At 36.4% G+C, this 13,728-nt stretch overlaps 2 protein-coding genes across 5 annotated transcripts in view; both read left to right on the top strand.

Annotated features, from left to right (window-relative positions):
• The first annotated feature begins 6,091 nt into the window (after positions 1-6,091).
• On the top strand, positions 6,092-12,590 carry LOC137048736 (peroxisomal succinyl-coenzyme A thioesterase-like). 4 transcript variants are annotated; one of them, XM_067426977.1, is made up of 12 exons: positions 6,092-6,215; positions 6,809-6,895; positions 7,766-7,968; positions 8,326-8,425; positions 8,845-9,035; positions 9,941-10,104; positions 10,537-10,656; positions 10,738-10,820; positions 11,102-11,195; positions 11,315-11,395; positions 11,990-12,131; positions 12,241-12,590. In XM_067426977.1, exons 2-12 carry the CDS (start codon positions 6,879-6,881, stop codon positions 12,369-12,371), a joined length of 1,326 nt encoding a protein of 441 aa, XP_067283078.1. In that variant the 5' UTR covers positions 6,092-6,215; positions 6,809-6,878; the 3' UTR covers positions 12,372-12,590. The 4 variants fall into 4 exon arrangements, with proteins under 4 accessions (XP_067283078.1, XP_067283080.1, XP_067283081.1 ...); XM_067426979.1 differs by having other exon boundaries at positions 6,108-6,176; XM_067426978.1 differs by lacking the exon at positions 6,092-6,215 and adding an exon at positions 6,279-6,601.
• Positions 12,591-13,208: 618 nt separating this feature from the next.
• Positions 13,209-13,728, top strand: part of lamb1b (laminin, beta 1b) — a 43,226-nt gene continuing 42,706 nt past the window's right edge. Inside the window, exon 1 of the mRNA XM_067427093.1 lies at positions 13,209-13,420. Coding sequence (XP_067283194.1) covers positions 13,387-13,420 — 34 coding nt within the window. The 5' untranslated portion in view covers positions 13,209-13,386. The remainder of the gene's footprint in view (positions 13,421-13,728) is intronic.

Here is a 13,728-nt window from a genome sequence, read left to right as displayed (position 1 = left end):
CCGCGGGCAGCCCTTCACGGACGACTGCCCGCCCACACATAACAAAACTCAGCGTAAAGTCCAGACCTGGTCCACTCTCGTCCTTGACTGGTGTCGCTCGTCCTTAAATGCCCCCGAGCTCCCTCATGAGAGGACTCGAGACCGGTGTGGCTCGCAGGTGACGCTCCTTTGCAATAACGTCCCCGGTCTCACTCGCTCCTCCCATGTCCCTCGCTCGTTCACCTCGCCACATACCCCCATCGCCCCTGACACACTGCCGCTCGGGCCTCACCAGCCGATAGGCTCTTCCTCGCGGTGCTATGCGATGGTGCTGGACGACTGGTGGACGGCCCGATCCTCCTCCGCCCTCTGGTGGCTCCTCCGATTGAGGGCAGTCGGTAGCGAGCCCCTGGCTCCCTGCTCCTTCTTCATCATGGTGGACGGCAACAGGCTCTGGCCCACGGCAAACCACCAACAGCACCACCGCCTCGTGCAGACTCTCGCGGTCCTTCTCCGTCCATGCTGCCCGAACTCCTCAGCACCACGATCCCCCTCAGCTGTGAGGGCTCTTCGACAACGTGTCCCTCCTTCCTCCCGGGTTTCGGCACCAATGTAATAAAGTTCGTAGATGAGAAGGAAGGAGGCGGGAACCGGCGAACATTCAACAACTTTTTTTAAATAAACAAAACGAAAGTAAACCGCGGGCAGCCCCTCACGGACGACTGCCCGCACACACGTAACAAACCATAAACAAAACTCAACGTAAAGTCCAGGCCTGGTCCTCTCTTGTCCTTGACTGGTTTCGCTCGTCCTTAAATGCCTCCAAGCTCCCTCATGAGAGGACTCGAGACCGGTGTGGCTCACAGGTGACGCTCCTTCGCAATCACGTCCCCGCTCTCATTTGCTCCTCCGATGTACCTCGCTTGTTCACTTCGCCACAGTGACCAAATATCAATATTTAACCTGACAAAAAAATATTTATTCAGAGTTGTCCACATTATATTTCACCTGCAGCAGCATTGTGAACTTTTGTAATGACACGTTTGGCCATTAACTTTTAAATGCATCATTATATTTAAAATGCAAACACATGAGGAGAGTCTCTGCATTAAAGACACACACATAGCAGATTAACGAGCGTCTACATTTCTCTCCGAAACGGCAGGAGATTAAACTGAATGTGGAGGATTTGAACTGTGACGAATCTGACAATGCCTTACAGGGTAGTTAAACGGTGACGGGATGCTCGTAACTAAGCGACAGTGTCTGTTAAAGATGGTGAAGTAGTATGTCCTGAAGCTTGCATTCTTTTCTGCTACACACTCAAAATTATATACTTTTTCTTCACAAAAATAGTACATACTTTTAGGACGTAGTATAAGTAGGCGAATTGAGACGCAGCCATGCACTGTGAGCTGTAAGGTCTTATATAGACAGGTGTGTGGCTTTCCTAATCAAGTCCAATCAGTATAATCAAATGAATGTGTCAAACTATCTCAAGGATGATCAGAACAAATGGAGAGAACCTGAGTTAAATATATGAGTGTCACAGCAGAGGGTCTGAATGCTTTGGACCATGTGATATTTCAGTTTTTCTTTTTTAATAAATCTGCAAAAATGTCAACAATTCTTAAATGATTTTAGCAAGTGGCTGCAATTTAACAAAGAGTGAACAATTTAAGGGAATACTTTCCGTACCCACTGTATATAACATTGTTCTAGTGGATAAAAATCATACATAGGCTATTGTGCCTTTAAATATCAGAATATCTTTGTGAATTCAAATAATGCTAGTGAATGGGTTTAAGGGGTGCTGCTTGGTTGACGCTTGAAAAACCATTCACAGCAATCGTGATGGTAATCCATTCAACCAAGCCTGGCATGTTATGAAGCTTTTTTTTTGCACACCTATTGTTTCACTTCAGAAGACATTGATTCATCCAATTACCATCACAATCGTTTTTTCTGTGTGTGTTTATCTGAAGAAAGTAATTCATACACATTGTGTAGCCATGAGGGGGATTCAATAATGAAAGAATTCAAATTTTTGGGTGAATTAAGGATATGCTCATTTCAAATGAGAGCTTTACTTCACCATTCATTCTTCAAACCTGAAATGATGCTTGGATGTAACAAGGTTGTTAAAGTTGTTAATCCACAAAATGTGCTTTTAATGTGCCAGGTTAATTATTTCGAAAGTAAAATTATTTGTGGCAGTGTTGCACTAATGATGATTTTCATGGTTTGTGACAAAAGGGATGTAATGTGCAGGTGGTCTTGTGATACACTTGTTGTACCCATCAAATAATTGTATTTTTTAAGAGCAGTACCTGAAATGGACTACTGTACTGTACTGTAAATGTAATAAAAATTTCTATAATGTAATAAAATGTGCAGATGATGCGTGAATTTGTGTGTTCCTTCTACCCCTCACCAGATAATGTCTGTGCTTTGGTTTGCATGTTGTTTGAAGCACAACATTGGGCATATATTTTTTTTTAAATACAGATTATATATACAGTACTTTTTAATCGATTCATTGAAAAAACAGTCACCAGATGTAGAAACCGTACCTTCAGAAATTTTCCATGCACATTTAAAAATCTTGCAAGCAAGAATGATTTTTATGGAAAGAAAAAAATAATAGGGCCTGTGCACCGATGTGAGGACCCTATTTGTTTAGTCTATTATTTTTCATCTCCTAAATGAATGCCATTTTTGAGGGCCTAAACATGCTCGAAAACTAATGAAACTTTGCACATGCGTCAGTGGTCTGAATATGTCTGATATGGGTTTCAAAATTAGGCGTGGCAAAATGGCTCGATAGCGCCACCTACAAAGCGTTTCATGTAAGAGTATGAAATTCAGTGACCCATGTAACAACAACAAAAACATCTATGGAAGCAAAATCTGAAAACCCAACATGATTGGATTAAAATATCTGGATTAATTTGTCTGAAATTATTGACTTGAAATTATTGAAGTTCTTGCGTTCCCTGAGGACAGATGTATCGATACTCGAAACTACGGTCGGCAATGCAGCGATTGGCTGGCAGCAAGAAAGCAATGTCATGGCATCATATAATTTAAAAAAACTTGAATATGTCCAAAAACTCCCCGTAAAGCTCTCTAACTTTCACCAGCAAGTTCTTCTGGCATGGACTCATTTATAAACATAATTTTTCTCCCCACCGGTGTTAAATATGGAACAATAGAAATATTATGTTTAAGAAATAAATCTTTGTTCTATAATCAAATGTTCATTAATGGAATATCTCATGTTAGCCAGCTCTTTAACAAGGAAGGTCTGCTCTTTAGGTACACGGCATTTCCCTCAGAATATAATATACCACTCATAAAGAGTTTGCCACTTTTATGGATGCTATTCCATCTGGCATCTGCATGCTTTTCAGAAATACTCTCTCTTTAGGAATAACATCTTTTCCTGAACCTGTATACACATCTGTGGGTGACATGTTTTGCCGAAAAAAAGGGGAGAAATTATAAAATAAGAGCTCTGTTCCTTGAGAACATTGTCTCTGCGCCTCCTGCAGTTTCGTATTGGAACAACATTTTTGACAATTTAAATTGGAAATTTAATTTTAATGGTCCAATGGTCCATGGACAGATTTCTCCTTACCAACAAAGTTAAAGAAATATCTTTCAAATTACTTCATAACATTTATCCTGTCAAACACTTTCTAAATTTAGATTTAATTTTGACTCCAAATTTTCCTTTTGTCAGGATGACACTGAAACTCTTAATCATTTATTTTGGTTGTGCCATTATACTTCCCAGCTCTGGAAAGTTGTTAGTTTGTTTATCTCAAATATTATTTTTACAAGGGTTTTCAATTAACCTTATTTTTGTTTGTTTTTTAAGCAGATTCAAATGCCTGCTTCATAATAAACCTAAATCTTTTTCTATGTAGATTTTACATTCATAAATGTAAATTTGCGATTTGTAAAGCTGTCTTTGTAGTATTGTTACAAGAGATAAAAACTTTCCACTGTACTCAATGCTGTAATTGTTATAAATTTGTGTAATGCCCTCTTTTCTTCTTTTTGTGCTATTTTTTTCATTTTTATTTGAACTGGTATGGCTTAGCCATCTTGTTTGTTTGTTTTGTTTTGTTTTTTATTATTGATGTTTTTCGTAATTATTGTTCTAATTTTGTTGTGAAAACTGAATGTAAAAAAAAAAAAACTTGAATAAAAAATACACGGTTCAGATTAACTGTACAATGTAAGACTCCAATACAATTATAAAGTAATTATTCCATCAAAAATAAATCTCTCAAAAGTGACAGTGTCTATAGGATTATGCACAACATTATAATATTATTTTCAAATACATTTTTATATTATTTAAAATTATTATTGCCCTGGTTCAGTAAGGTAATAAAGTGTAACAGTAATAAAGTAACAGTGGCTGGGACATATTTTAAGTATCACCTCAAGACTCAGTCTAATCCTGTTTACATTAAATAAGATGCTCCCGAGCAGGTTTAATCCTATGGACCTGTTGCTATGACGGCAAGTCCAAGGTCCTATCATGAAGCTGATTTAGCTGGCTAGACAGATTAGCTTTGTGTCAAGCAAGCCAGGTTTTGGCATTTAGTGTTCATCTCCACAGTAGGCTAATTTACGCTCCACGGCTAACCTGCTCCAGGCCAGGTTATGTTCTAGACAAAAGAGCTCAAAATGAAATTGGACAAGTCAGAGCAAAGTGACACACCTCTGATGCAATAAAGTCACACCCCTTTCTACTCCAAATTAAAGGTCACTACATAGCAAATGGTTTTAAAAAGACTAAAATGTCTGGCTTTAAGCAATTCTTAGCTATCATTTATATACTTATTTATATACTTAGGCTATTTATGTACTTAATCAATTACGTATAATTTTAGTTAATCAATCATTAATAGGCACTTATTTAATAAAGCTATACACGTTACATGTGAGCTTAAATGTTCAATTATCATAAATCAACTAAACTAACTTTTTCTTGCATTGATGTAGTAAGATTTTTCTAGAGAAGAAGTTGTCCTCTTTCATAGACAGCTTTTTTATTCTTGTTGTGTTAATTTGTTTAAATTCTTAATATTTTTCAATCATGTAATACAGTATTCTGCAGAAGAGGAAAGTGAATTGTGCTGCTACTCTTCTGAGTTGTCGCTGCTGTCATAGCTAAACTCCTAAACTCAGGGGAAAGTTGATGATCTCGTGTTCGCCAATTATTTAATCAGGATGGTTACTTATTTACTCATTTATTTCTCACTATAATATTCCTGTTACTCCAAAACAGTTTTCCAATGAATTTGGTGCTATCCCTAATGGAGTCATTATGCTATTTAAAGGTCATAATAGTTTTTCAACAAGTTCTGAAATGCCTCTCCCAGACCCGGCTGACACGTATGTAGGCAAGATATGTTTTAAACCTACATTTTAAAAAAAATAGAGATATTCGTTCTGTTTTTCTCAATGACTGTACTCATTTCTACTCCTCATGTTGTTACGAAATGGAACACATTAGTGGAAAATATTTAATGGAAGAAGGTTTGGACTCTCCATAAGTATCTCTTGGTAAATTCTTTCTTTCTTTCTTTCTTTCTTTCTTTCTTTCTTTCTTTCTTTCTTTCTTTCTTTCTTTCTTTCTTTCTTTCTTTCTTTCTTTCTCTGAACTCAAATGTGATGTAATGTTTGTCAGTCCCTGAACCTCTGGCTTTGTCTTTTGGCTTAAGAATCTTCACTTTTGTATTCTGTAAGTAAATGTTTAATTTTTTTTTTTTTTTAAAGAAAAGAAAAAAAGAAAGAAAGTTGATGATCAGCATCATTGGACCAACAAAGCCTAAATAGTTTGAGTAATGTTTGATTTTATCAACTCGATACTTATCTTTTAACCCTGTCATGGTACATGCCCCATAAACCCTTGACCCAGAAGTTTTTTTTTTTCTTTTAATATTTTTTTAAGAAAATAAAGGTCCACATGGGTGTAAATTGTAGCTATTAAACACGACATATTCCTTTAAACAATTAAATTGTATAGTTCATTAAATGTTTTTAAGCCACCAAAGTCTTCTCAAAACAAAAATATGTCCATCTGCCCAATCTGGCATCCCCGCTGCAGTTGCGTGATGCCTTGTGTGACTGGACGGAAATATAAGTGTGGAATGTTATAAACGGTTATAAACTAGGTAGGAGGAATACACGTGGAGTGGAATGGCATTTTTGTGGTATGGAACTGGTCGTTTCCTGTGGTCATTTAAATCAATCATATGCTGTAGACGCATTTTCTTTACTGACACAATGTGGCGGTGGAGCTTTTGTTGCGGTTATGGAGATTATTGTTGCGGTTTCCCCATACGTGTGAAGGGCTTCGACCATAGACTGTAAAAAAAATAGGATTCGGCATGCTAAATCATGGTTTTAGAATGTATCTAAGTAAAAAGTAATTCAGTAGAAAATACATGCACTCTAAAAGAGTTAAACGACCTTTGCTTCTGTACGCGCATAAGTGTCAAAGGGAACATTTCGTCATCAACATTAGCCCGTGAGAGGCACTCACTCACTCAGCCAGGGACTAGGACGATATTCTGATAGACAGATATATTCCATATAGGTAAGATTTCAATATTTTGGATTAAAACACTCTTCCTTCCGGATGGGTCTCGCATAAACATCCCCGAGCACAACTTCAGCTCATGTAGCATGCCAAAAGTTTTGAGGGTTTAAACTGTGGTTTTCCATTGTGGTAACATGTTGTGAAGTTTTCGGGAAGTGAAGACCATATCATCTGTTGTTTTGTTGTTGTTTCTGTTTATTTCAGACATTATTTCTGTCCTTGCGCTAATCATCTCAACCCCATCACAGAAGATCTGATCGTATCGGACTATATCATGTTGGCACCTGTTAGGTACAGATATTTCTAAAGGCAAAACCACAAACTACTTTAAAATCATAAATTAACGTGGTACCTCCTTTTTGACTATTTTTTTTTTCAAAGACAGTTTTGCTAATGACAGGTAAACACAGTTTATAGTTCATTCAAAAATGAAAATGACCCCATTATTTACTCACCATTTCATCATCTAGCCATCCTAGGTGTTTATGACAATCTTTCAGACGAATACAATCAAGCTTTATAATGGCAGTGAACAGCAGCTAAAAATCTGAAGCTCAAAAAAAGTGCATCCATCCATTATAAAAGTAATCCACATGGGTCCTGAGGGGTTAATAGATGTGTTGAAACTAAGAGATGGGTTTAAAAAAAGTGAATATGTTGAACTTCATAAAGTATGGAAAAGCATTGAGTTATCACAAAAGTGATGCCTTATATTCCATTGCTGCGTCTGAATTTCCATACTGTCTGAGGAGGTACTACATTTGATTTTTAACGTAATTCACAACTGTTAAAAAAGTATGTTCTATTTATGAATGTGTGTAGTATGAATGTTATCCGGACTTACTACATCTGCATTGTTGTCATTATCATGTGACCACACATTGGGCACTAAAGTCACTTCAAGGACAGGGTCTTTTTCAAATGTTCTGCTATGGTTTTAGTATTCTTTTTACTTATTTTATTGATATTTATTTAATAATTATGAGTATCGCCTTATTTATTTTTTCTTATTTAATTACAGAAGTCAAATACAGTTTCATTGTACCTGTATATAATGACAATAAAGCTCATTCTATTCTATTCTACACAACAATGCAATTTATTTCAATTTAATGCAATTCATTTTAATTTATTTTCAATCTCTCATTTAATTCTCAATAGGACTGTGACCACTGAGAATGGGACATGTCCTCTGCTGACTGTCCAGCCCAGTCGAGGGCTGGTGGATGAGAAGTTTCAGATTATCATAGTAAATTTACTGCCAAATCAAGAGGTGACGATACACTGTCTACATCAGTCTGAAGACAAGGACTTCTGGGAGGCATTTGGACACTACATCAGTGATGAACACGGAACAGTTACAGGTGTGTGGTACAGTCTAATGCATGACCCTTATAAAAGTTAAAGCATTAAAAAAAAAGTTACTCAGTAAACCGAGTCCTTACTAACATTCACTGCTGTACAAAAGCTAGATGGTAATCTAGCTGATATAACTACCCTAAACTAGCTTGGATGATGATTTAAAAAAAAAAAAACCCTGCTTCGACCAACTAGAGACCACATGAAGCTAGTTTAAGCTGGATTTTCCAGCTAGGCACAATGATATACAATCACAGAATTCATCAACATATCTATTTGCAGAGTAAAAATGATCTAGCCAATAATACCATAAAACATTGTTGCAGTGTGCATGAATGTGTATATATCCTGTTGAAATGTAGTGGCAAAAGATGAAAGTTTGGGAGGCACCTATAAAGGCACAGAACAGATGGGGTTGCTGTGGAGCATGAGGCCCATACCAGGAAGTCGATCTGGACTCAGGTAACTTAGATGAGACTGTTCTCACTGCAGCATGTAGTGCGATGATCTGTGAAATGTTTTTATTTTTATTTATTTAAATCAAAGCTGCCCCACAACCGATTCAAAAGATTTAATCAGTAATGTCAATCACTGTGCTCATTACCTGCTACAACTAGTACTAACCCCTAATCCTACCCTACACCCTAACCTTAACTTAGTTTGGGGGAAAATCACGAGTCCACTACGTATTGCATTTAATCCAGTACATCATTGCAATAAGGCTGCAGTAAGGACATATTTGATTTAGACTGGCAAAATCTCATGGTGTGTTTATTGCTGTTTCTTCCATTTTTTCCAACAGAATCAAAAATTGTGAGATGCAGGCCTTATTGAAATGTCATCACTCTATTAATCTTTCCTTCCGGTCTTTTTCATTTAAGGTTGCGTAAGACAAATATTCTTACACCAATGGTAATTCACGTTTCAGTATACAGTGGGCATCTATGTCAAGGATTCAACGAGACAACGCCCCTGGCAACTAGTGTCACAGAACGCTGGTACGTTGCACCAGGTGTGCAGAGGGTGAACGTCAGGGAGAAAGGAGTACGAGGAACTTTGTTTCTCCCTCCAGGTACACACAACATTTTGAAATGCTAATAACATTATCATGATCATACATTAAAAATACAATTCATACATACTGTGATTTACATACACATATTTCTTTGTTATTGCAGACTATGTTCCAAGCTTTAGTGTGGATAGTAGGGCTGCAACAACTAATAGATTAAGTCGATTATCATCGACAACATAATTGATTATAGTTCTGTGTCTGTGCGGTGAATGTGCGGTCATGTCGCTTTACCATATGCTTTATCATACGCTTTACCATACGCTTTACCATATTATACCATGTGTATGACCCATATGGAAAATAATGGAGGACACAGAGTACACCTACACAAGACTGTACATGTATTACATTTTGGTTCATGGTTACTTCAGCGATTAGCATTAAGCTTTGTATCAGTAGAAATCCGGTAGTATATTCGAATAACCGTGCGTCAGGTTTCTACTACATAAAAAAACCCAGTTTAAATACACTTTCATCTTCCCAGCGCTGAAGTACCCCTTTAAAGTAACTACCTAAACTAGCTGAAATTAAATGTTTTATTTTACTATTATTTAAATGCATTTTATTGATCTTATTGTGAATCATTCAGCGGTATTATTTCTTTCTATACAATTCAAATATCATGACTTGATATTCCAGTGAAATGGTGACATATATGCCAGATTTCCCTCATATTTTAGTCCACATAAACCCAGACCCTTTTTTTACAATCGACTGCAGTCACATATTCAGATCTGCCTCCGTCCAAATAACAAACGATGTATAGAAGCAAATCCCCACCCTACATTTTCTCTCTGGATGCACATCACAATATGGAAGAAAATACAATATGGAAGAAAATACTGTCACTACTTTTGTTAAATGTCAGCTTTATATTAAATAGCTTGCTGTGTGTTTTTTAGGCCCTGGGCCGTACCCAGGAGTGCTGGACCTGTGGGGAGGAGGTGGCGGTTTGGTCGAGTACCGCTCTGCCCTGCTTGCATCTCATGGCTTTGCTTCCATGGCACTTGAGTACCTCGCTCCAGAAGAGCTGAGAACAGTTGATGTCCATGTGTCATACTTTGAGGTAATTTAGAACTTTTGACAGTCTATTAATGTGGACCAAATTTGAAATAACATCCTTGGTGATCTGCAGTTGTCAACCTTCATACAATGACCAACCTTTGTCATTTAACTTGTTATCCGCACATTGCGCTCGTTTACACTACATTGAGCATTATGCTCAAAACACACCTCTTTTCTGAATGTTATAGGTCTTAAAGATGTTTTTTTTTTTTTTCTCACTCCGATTTCTGTATTATTATACTTAAACTCTCAATTGCCTACTGTTGTTCTGTCTACTCTGTTTGTCATTTGGCTTTATTGTTGTTTGTTTATTGTAAAGTGTCCTTGAGCTCTGGAAAGGCGCTATATAAATAAAACGTATTATTATTATTTATTATTATTTACAGATTAACTTTATATCCCACTTACTTTGCATATATACATTGTTCTGTAGAATGCATACCAGATTTTACAAAATCATCCGAAGGTACAGAAGGACCATTTGGCAATGCTTGGGCTGTCTTTTGGAAGTGCCGTCACACTCAGTATGGCAGCCTACTCAAAAATCATCAAGGTTCGCTTGACCTACTTACACATGTGCAGTACATTTTAAATGCAGCTTTTTAGTTTTAAATATCATTTTACTGTCTTGTAGCCCCAGTGCTGTGTGTGTATCAGTGGAAGTCATGTGGTTCCTGTTGATAAATCTGTTTTTGAAGCCTTTGAGGAGATAAAAAAGTGAGTGGATGTTAAACATAAATTCATAACCTGACAGGGCCTCATCCTAAGCAATGGTTATAGCAATAGTAGTAATATATTTTTTATTTCTCTCCATATATTTACATTGTGAATAAAAAAGTCAAGAACTGGCAAAGGACTTCCTGACCATTGCAGTAGAAAGCTAATTGAAATACAAACACATTATAACTTTTCTGCACACTATTAATGACACTCGTATGACATCCTACAATTTTGGAAATAGAATTGGATGTTTCAATAACAAATAATGTTCATTGCAGGCAAATGTATAAGGTGCGTATGAATGAGGAGAACCAGGTAATACAGAGAGACATCATCTTGCCGATTCCCTCAGATCCGGCTCTCAAGGTGGATGTGAGTATGACTTTGACAATCGTTTTGTTTCTATTTATAATAACATTTATAGCATTTATAATAATAACAATAATAATGATTATTATTTTTAATGTCAGTTCTCTTGTTTATGCACAAAGGTTGGGAGAATAAAGTGTCCTCTTCTGTTGGTGAATGGTGGTGATGATCAGAACTGGGCTTCTGTTGAATCTGCTGCAGATGTGAGTCATATATATATATATATATATATATATATATATATATATATATATATATATATATATATATATATATATATATATATATATATATATATATATATGTGTGTGTATGTATGTATGTATATGTAAGTCAGTGCGGTTAGTGTCACTACTGGCAAAATCTCGGACAGAACGCTACCAACGTGCAGCGATCCTAAGTCAACTTGTGATTGGCTAACAGTCCTGCTGAAGTGAGGCATCTTCCAGTAGGAGAGAGAGAGAAAGTGACAGTAAAGTGTTTGATGCTTAGCGGGCACAAGGGGGTCTTTTGGGCCATTTATATATATATATATATATATATATATATATATATATATATATATATATATATATATATATATATATATATATATCAACTTTATTAATAAAGTTTGCCTGTTTGAAAGCTTGAAAACAAATCACCATAAAAAGCAACAAAATGACAGAATTTTCATATTTGGGCGACCTGTCCCTTTAAAAAAAAGTTACATCAGGTAACTATGGCGTAATGTTCTTAACTATGATTCAAGTGGTCTAATGTGAATTGGGTCCTTGTTTTGGATCTTTTATACCCAGATGGAGATGATGATGGAAAAAGCTGGAAATCGGCATTTGTTGACAGTCCTAACATATCCTGATGCGGGTCATCTGATTGAACCTCCGTACACGCCTCACTTCCGAGCAACTAACTTCATGATGCAAGAAATGAAAGAAAAAAGTAAGCAACCACTTTGCATTTTTCACATAAGATCAACATATGTAGAACGTTTAAAATGTGTAATTTGTTTGAATATACATCTGAATGTTTGTTGTTGTTATTGCTGCAGTTGTCATGCTATGGGGCGGACAGACCAAACCGCATGCTTACGCACAAGAGGACTCATGGAATAAGATATTAGCATTTCTGAAGAAGCACCTCTACTTCAGTTCAAACTTTGCAGTAAAGGCGAAACTGTAGCTCTGTTATTTACAATGTTGAGTGCAGCTTGATTTCAGATGCTTATAATTGCAATGATAATGTTCATAATAATTGCCAGTCACATTTCACTTTGGTATCTGTCATCAATAAAAGTAGACAATAAGTATTTATTTTTATGTAATACATTTGTATTAGAAACAATACAATGCATTATTAATTTTGCAATAAATGTTTATATAAATATAGCATTATTGCATAGTTTTGATAACACATGATTCATTTTCTAATTGAGTTGTTGTTGTTGGGGGGGGGGGGGGGGGTAGTTTAAATGCCTAAGAAGCAGAACAACAAATTATTGTGATGTGTATATTTGTTTTTTGTTTTTTTAATTAGCCATTTTAATTTTAAAAACTATCCGTCATTTTTTATTTGCTTTGTTTTAAAGATTTGTTTGACCCTATTGAGTAAAATAAATGGAAATAAAAATGACATTAAATGACATTAAATTACCTGTCATCGGTATTTTAGCACATTATAACATCATAGCACATTATTGTCGTTAAGTTGCGGGGTTGAATCTTTTTTATTTTTTTTATTTTTTTTGGGGGGGGGGGGGGCTACAAGATGCTGATATTTAACGTTTATTCATACTACGCAAAATATGAGCACTGTCTTAAAAACATTTGTAAAGTTTGTAGAAAGCATAGCCTAAAAGTTTAAGTTTTAAAAACGCGGTTTCTTTATATAGCTGTTTTTCAAAAGAAACTCGTCCTGTGTGTTTGGAACCGCGCCTATGATGCCCAAAAATGCTGTTCGCGCTGGCTCCACGTTTATCCTAAGAGATACTTCCCGCAAATGCTGTGTTGGTTGGCAGTTCACAAGGATTTGATACACCGCGAGAGTGTTTGACGTAATAGATGGTTTGTAGCAGCACTACACGCGCGTAAATCAGCGTTGTTTAATACCATGACATGGGCGGGAGCTTCTCTTCTCCCACACTCCACACACGCAGTTATTCAGCTCTGGAAAACACTGCTGGAGAGCAAGAGCAACAATGTGGACATTCTGGACTACAGCTCTTACAATATGTAAGTTTTGTTTTTCAGTATTCTTCCATAAATAAATATAACGGCTACTGGTTTTCATTTGATGCAGCTTATGTTTGACTAGGAGTTTGATGGTGACCAAGATTTACTGTTGTTTTTAACATCTCCAGATGTTTTGGATTTGGGGTTCTGTATAGTACCAGTTCAAGGAGTAGCCTACAGTTGTTTTTGGTGCAAATTTTAGCTCTAACCCTAAACTTTATTTCGTTATTATTGCTACTTTTATACAAGTATGGGGAAGAGTGGTTCACTATGCAGTATTTGTGAAATTTTATTTGATCTAAAATCAG

Source organism: Pseudorasbora parva, chromosome 20 (genome assembly GCF_024679245.1).
Source record: "Pseudorasbora parva isolate DD20220531a chromosome 20, ASM2467924v1, whole genome shotgun sequence".
NCBI lineage: Eukaryota > Metazoa > Chordata > Actinopteri > Cypriniformes > Gobionidae > Pseudorasbora > Pseudorasbora parva.
This window is presented reverse-complemented; position numbering and strand designations above follow the sequence as displayed.

Coding starts and splice junctions, on each gene's coding strand:
- LOC137048736 (XM_067426977.1), top strand. Junction 10,821..11,101: donor GCCTTTGAGGAGATAAAAAA/GTGAGTGGATGT, acceptor TGTTCATTGCAG/GCAAATGTATAAGGTGCGTA. Junction 12,132..12,240: donor GCAAGAAATGAAAGAAAAAA/GTAAGCAACCAC, acceptor TTATTGCTGCAG/TTGTCATGCTATGGGGCGGA.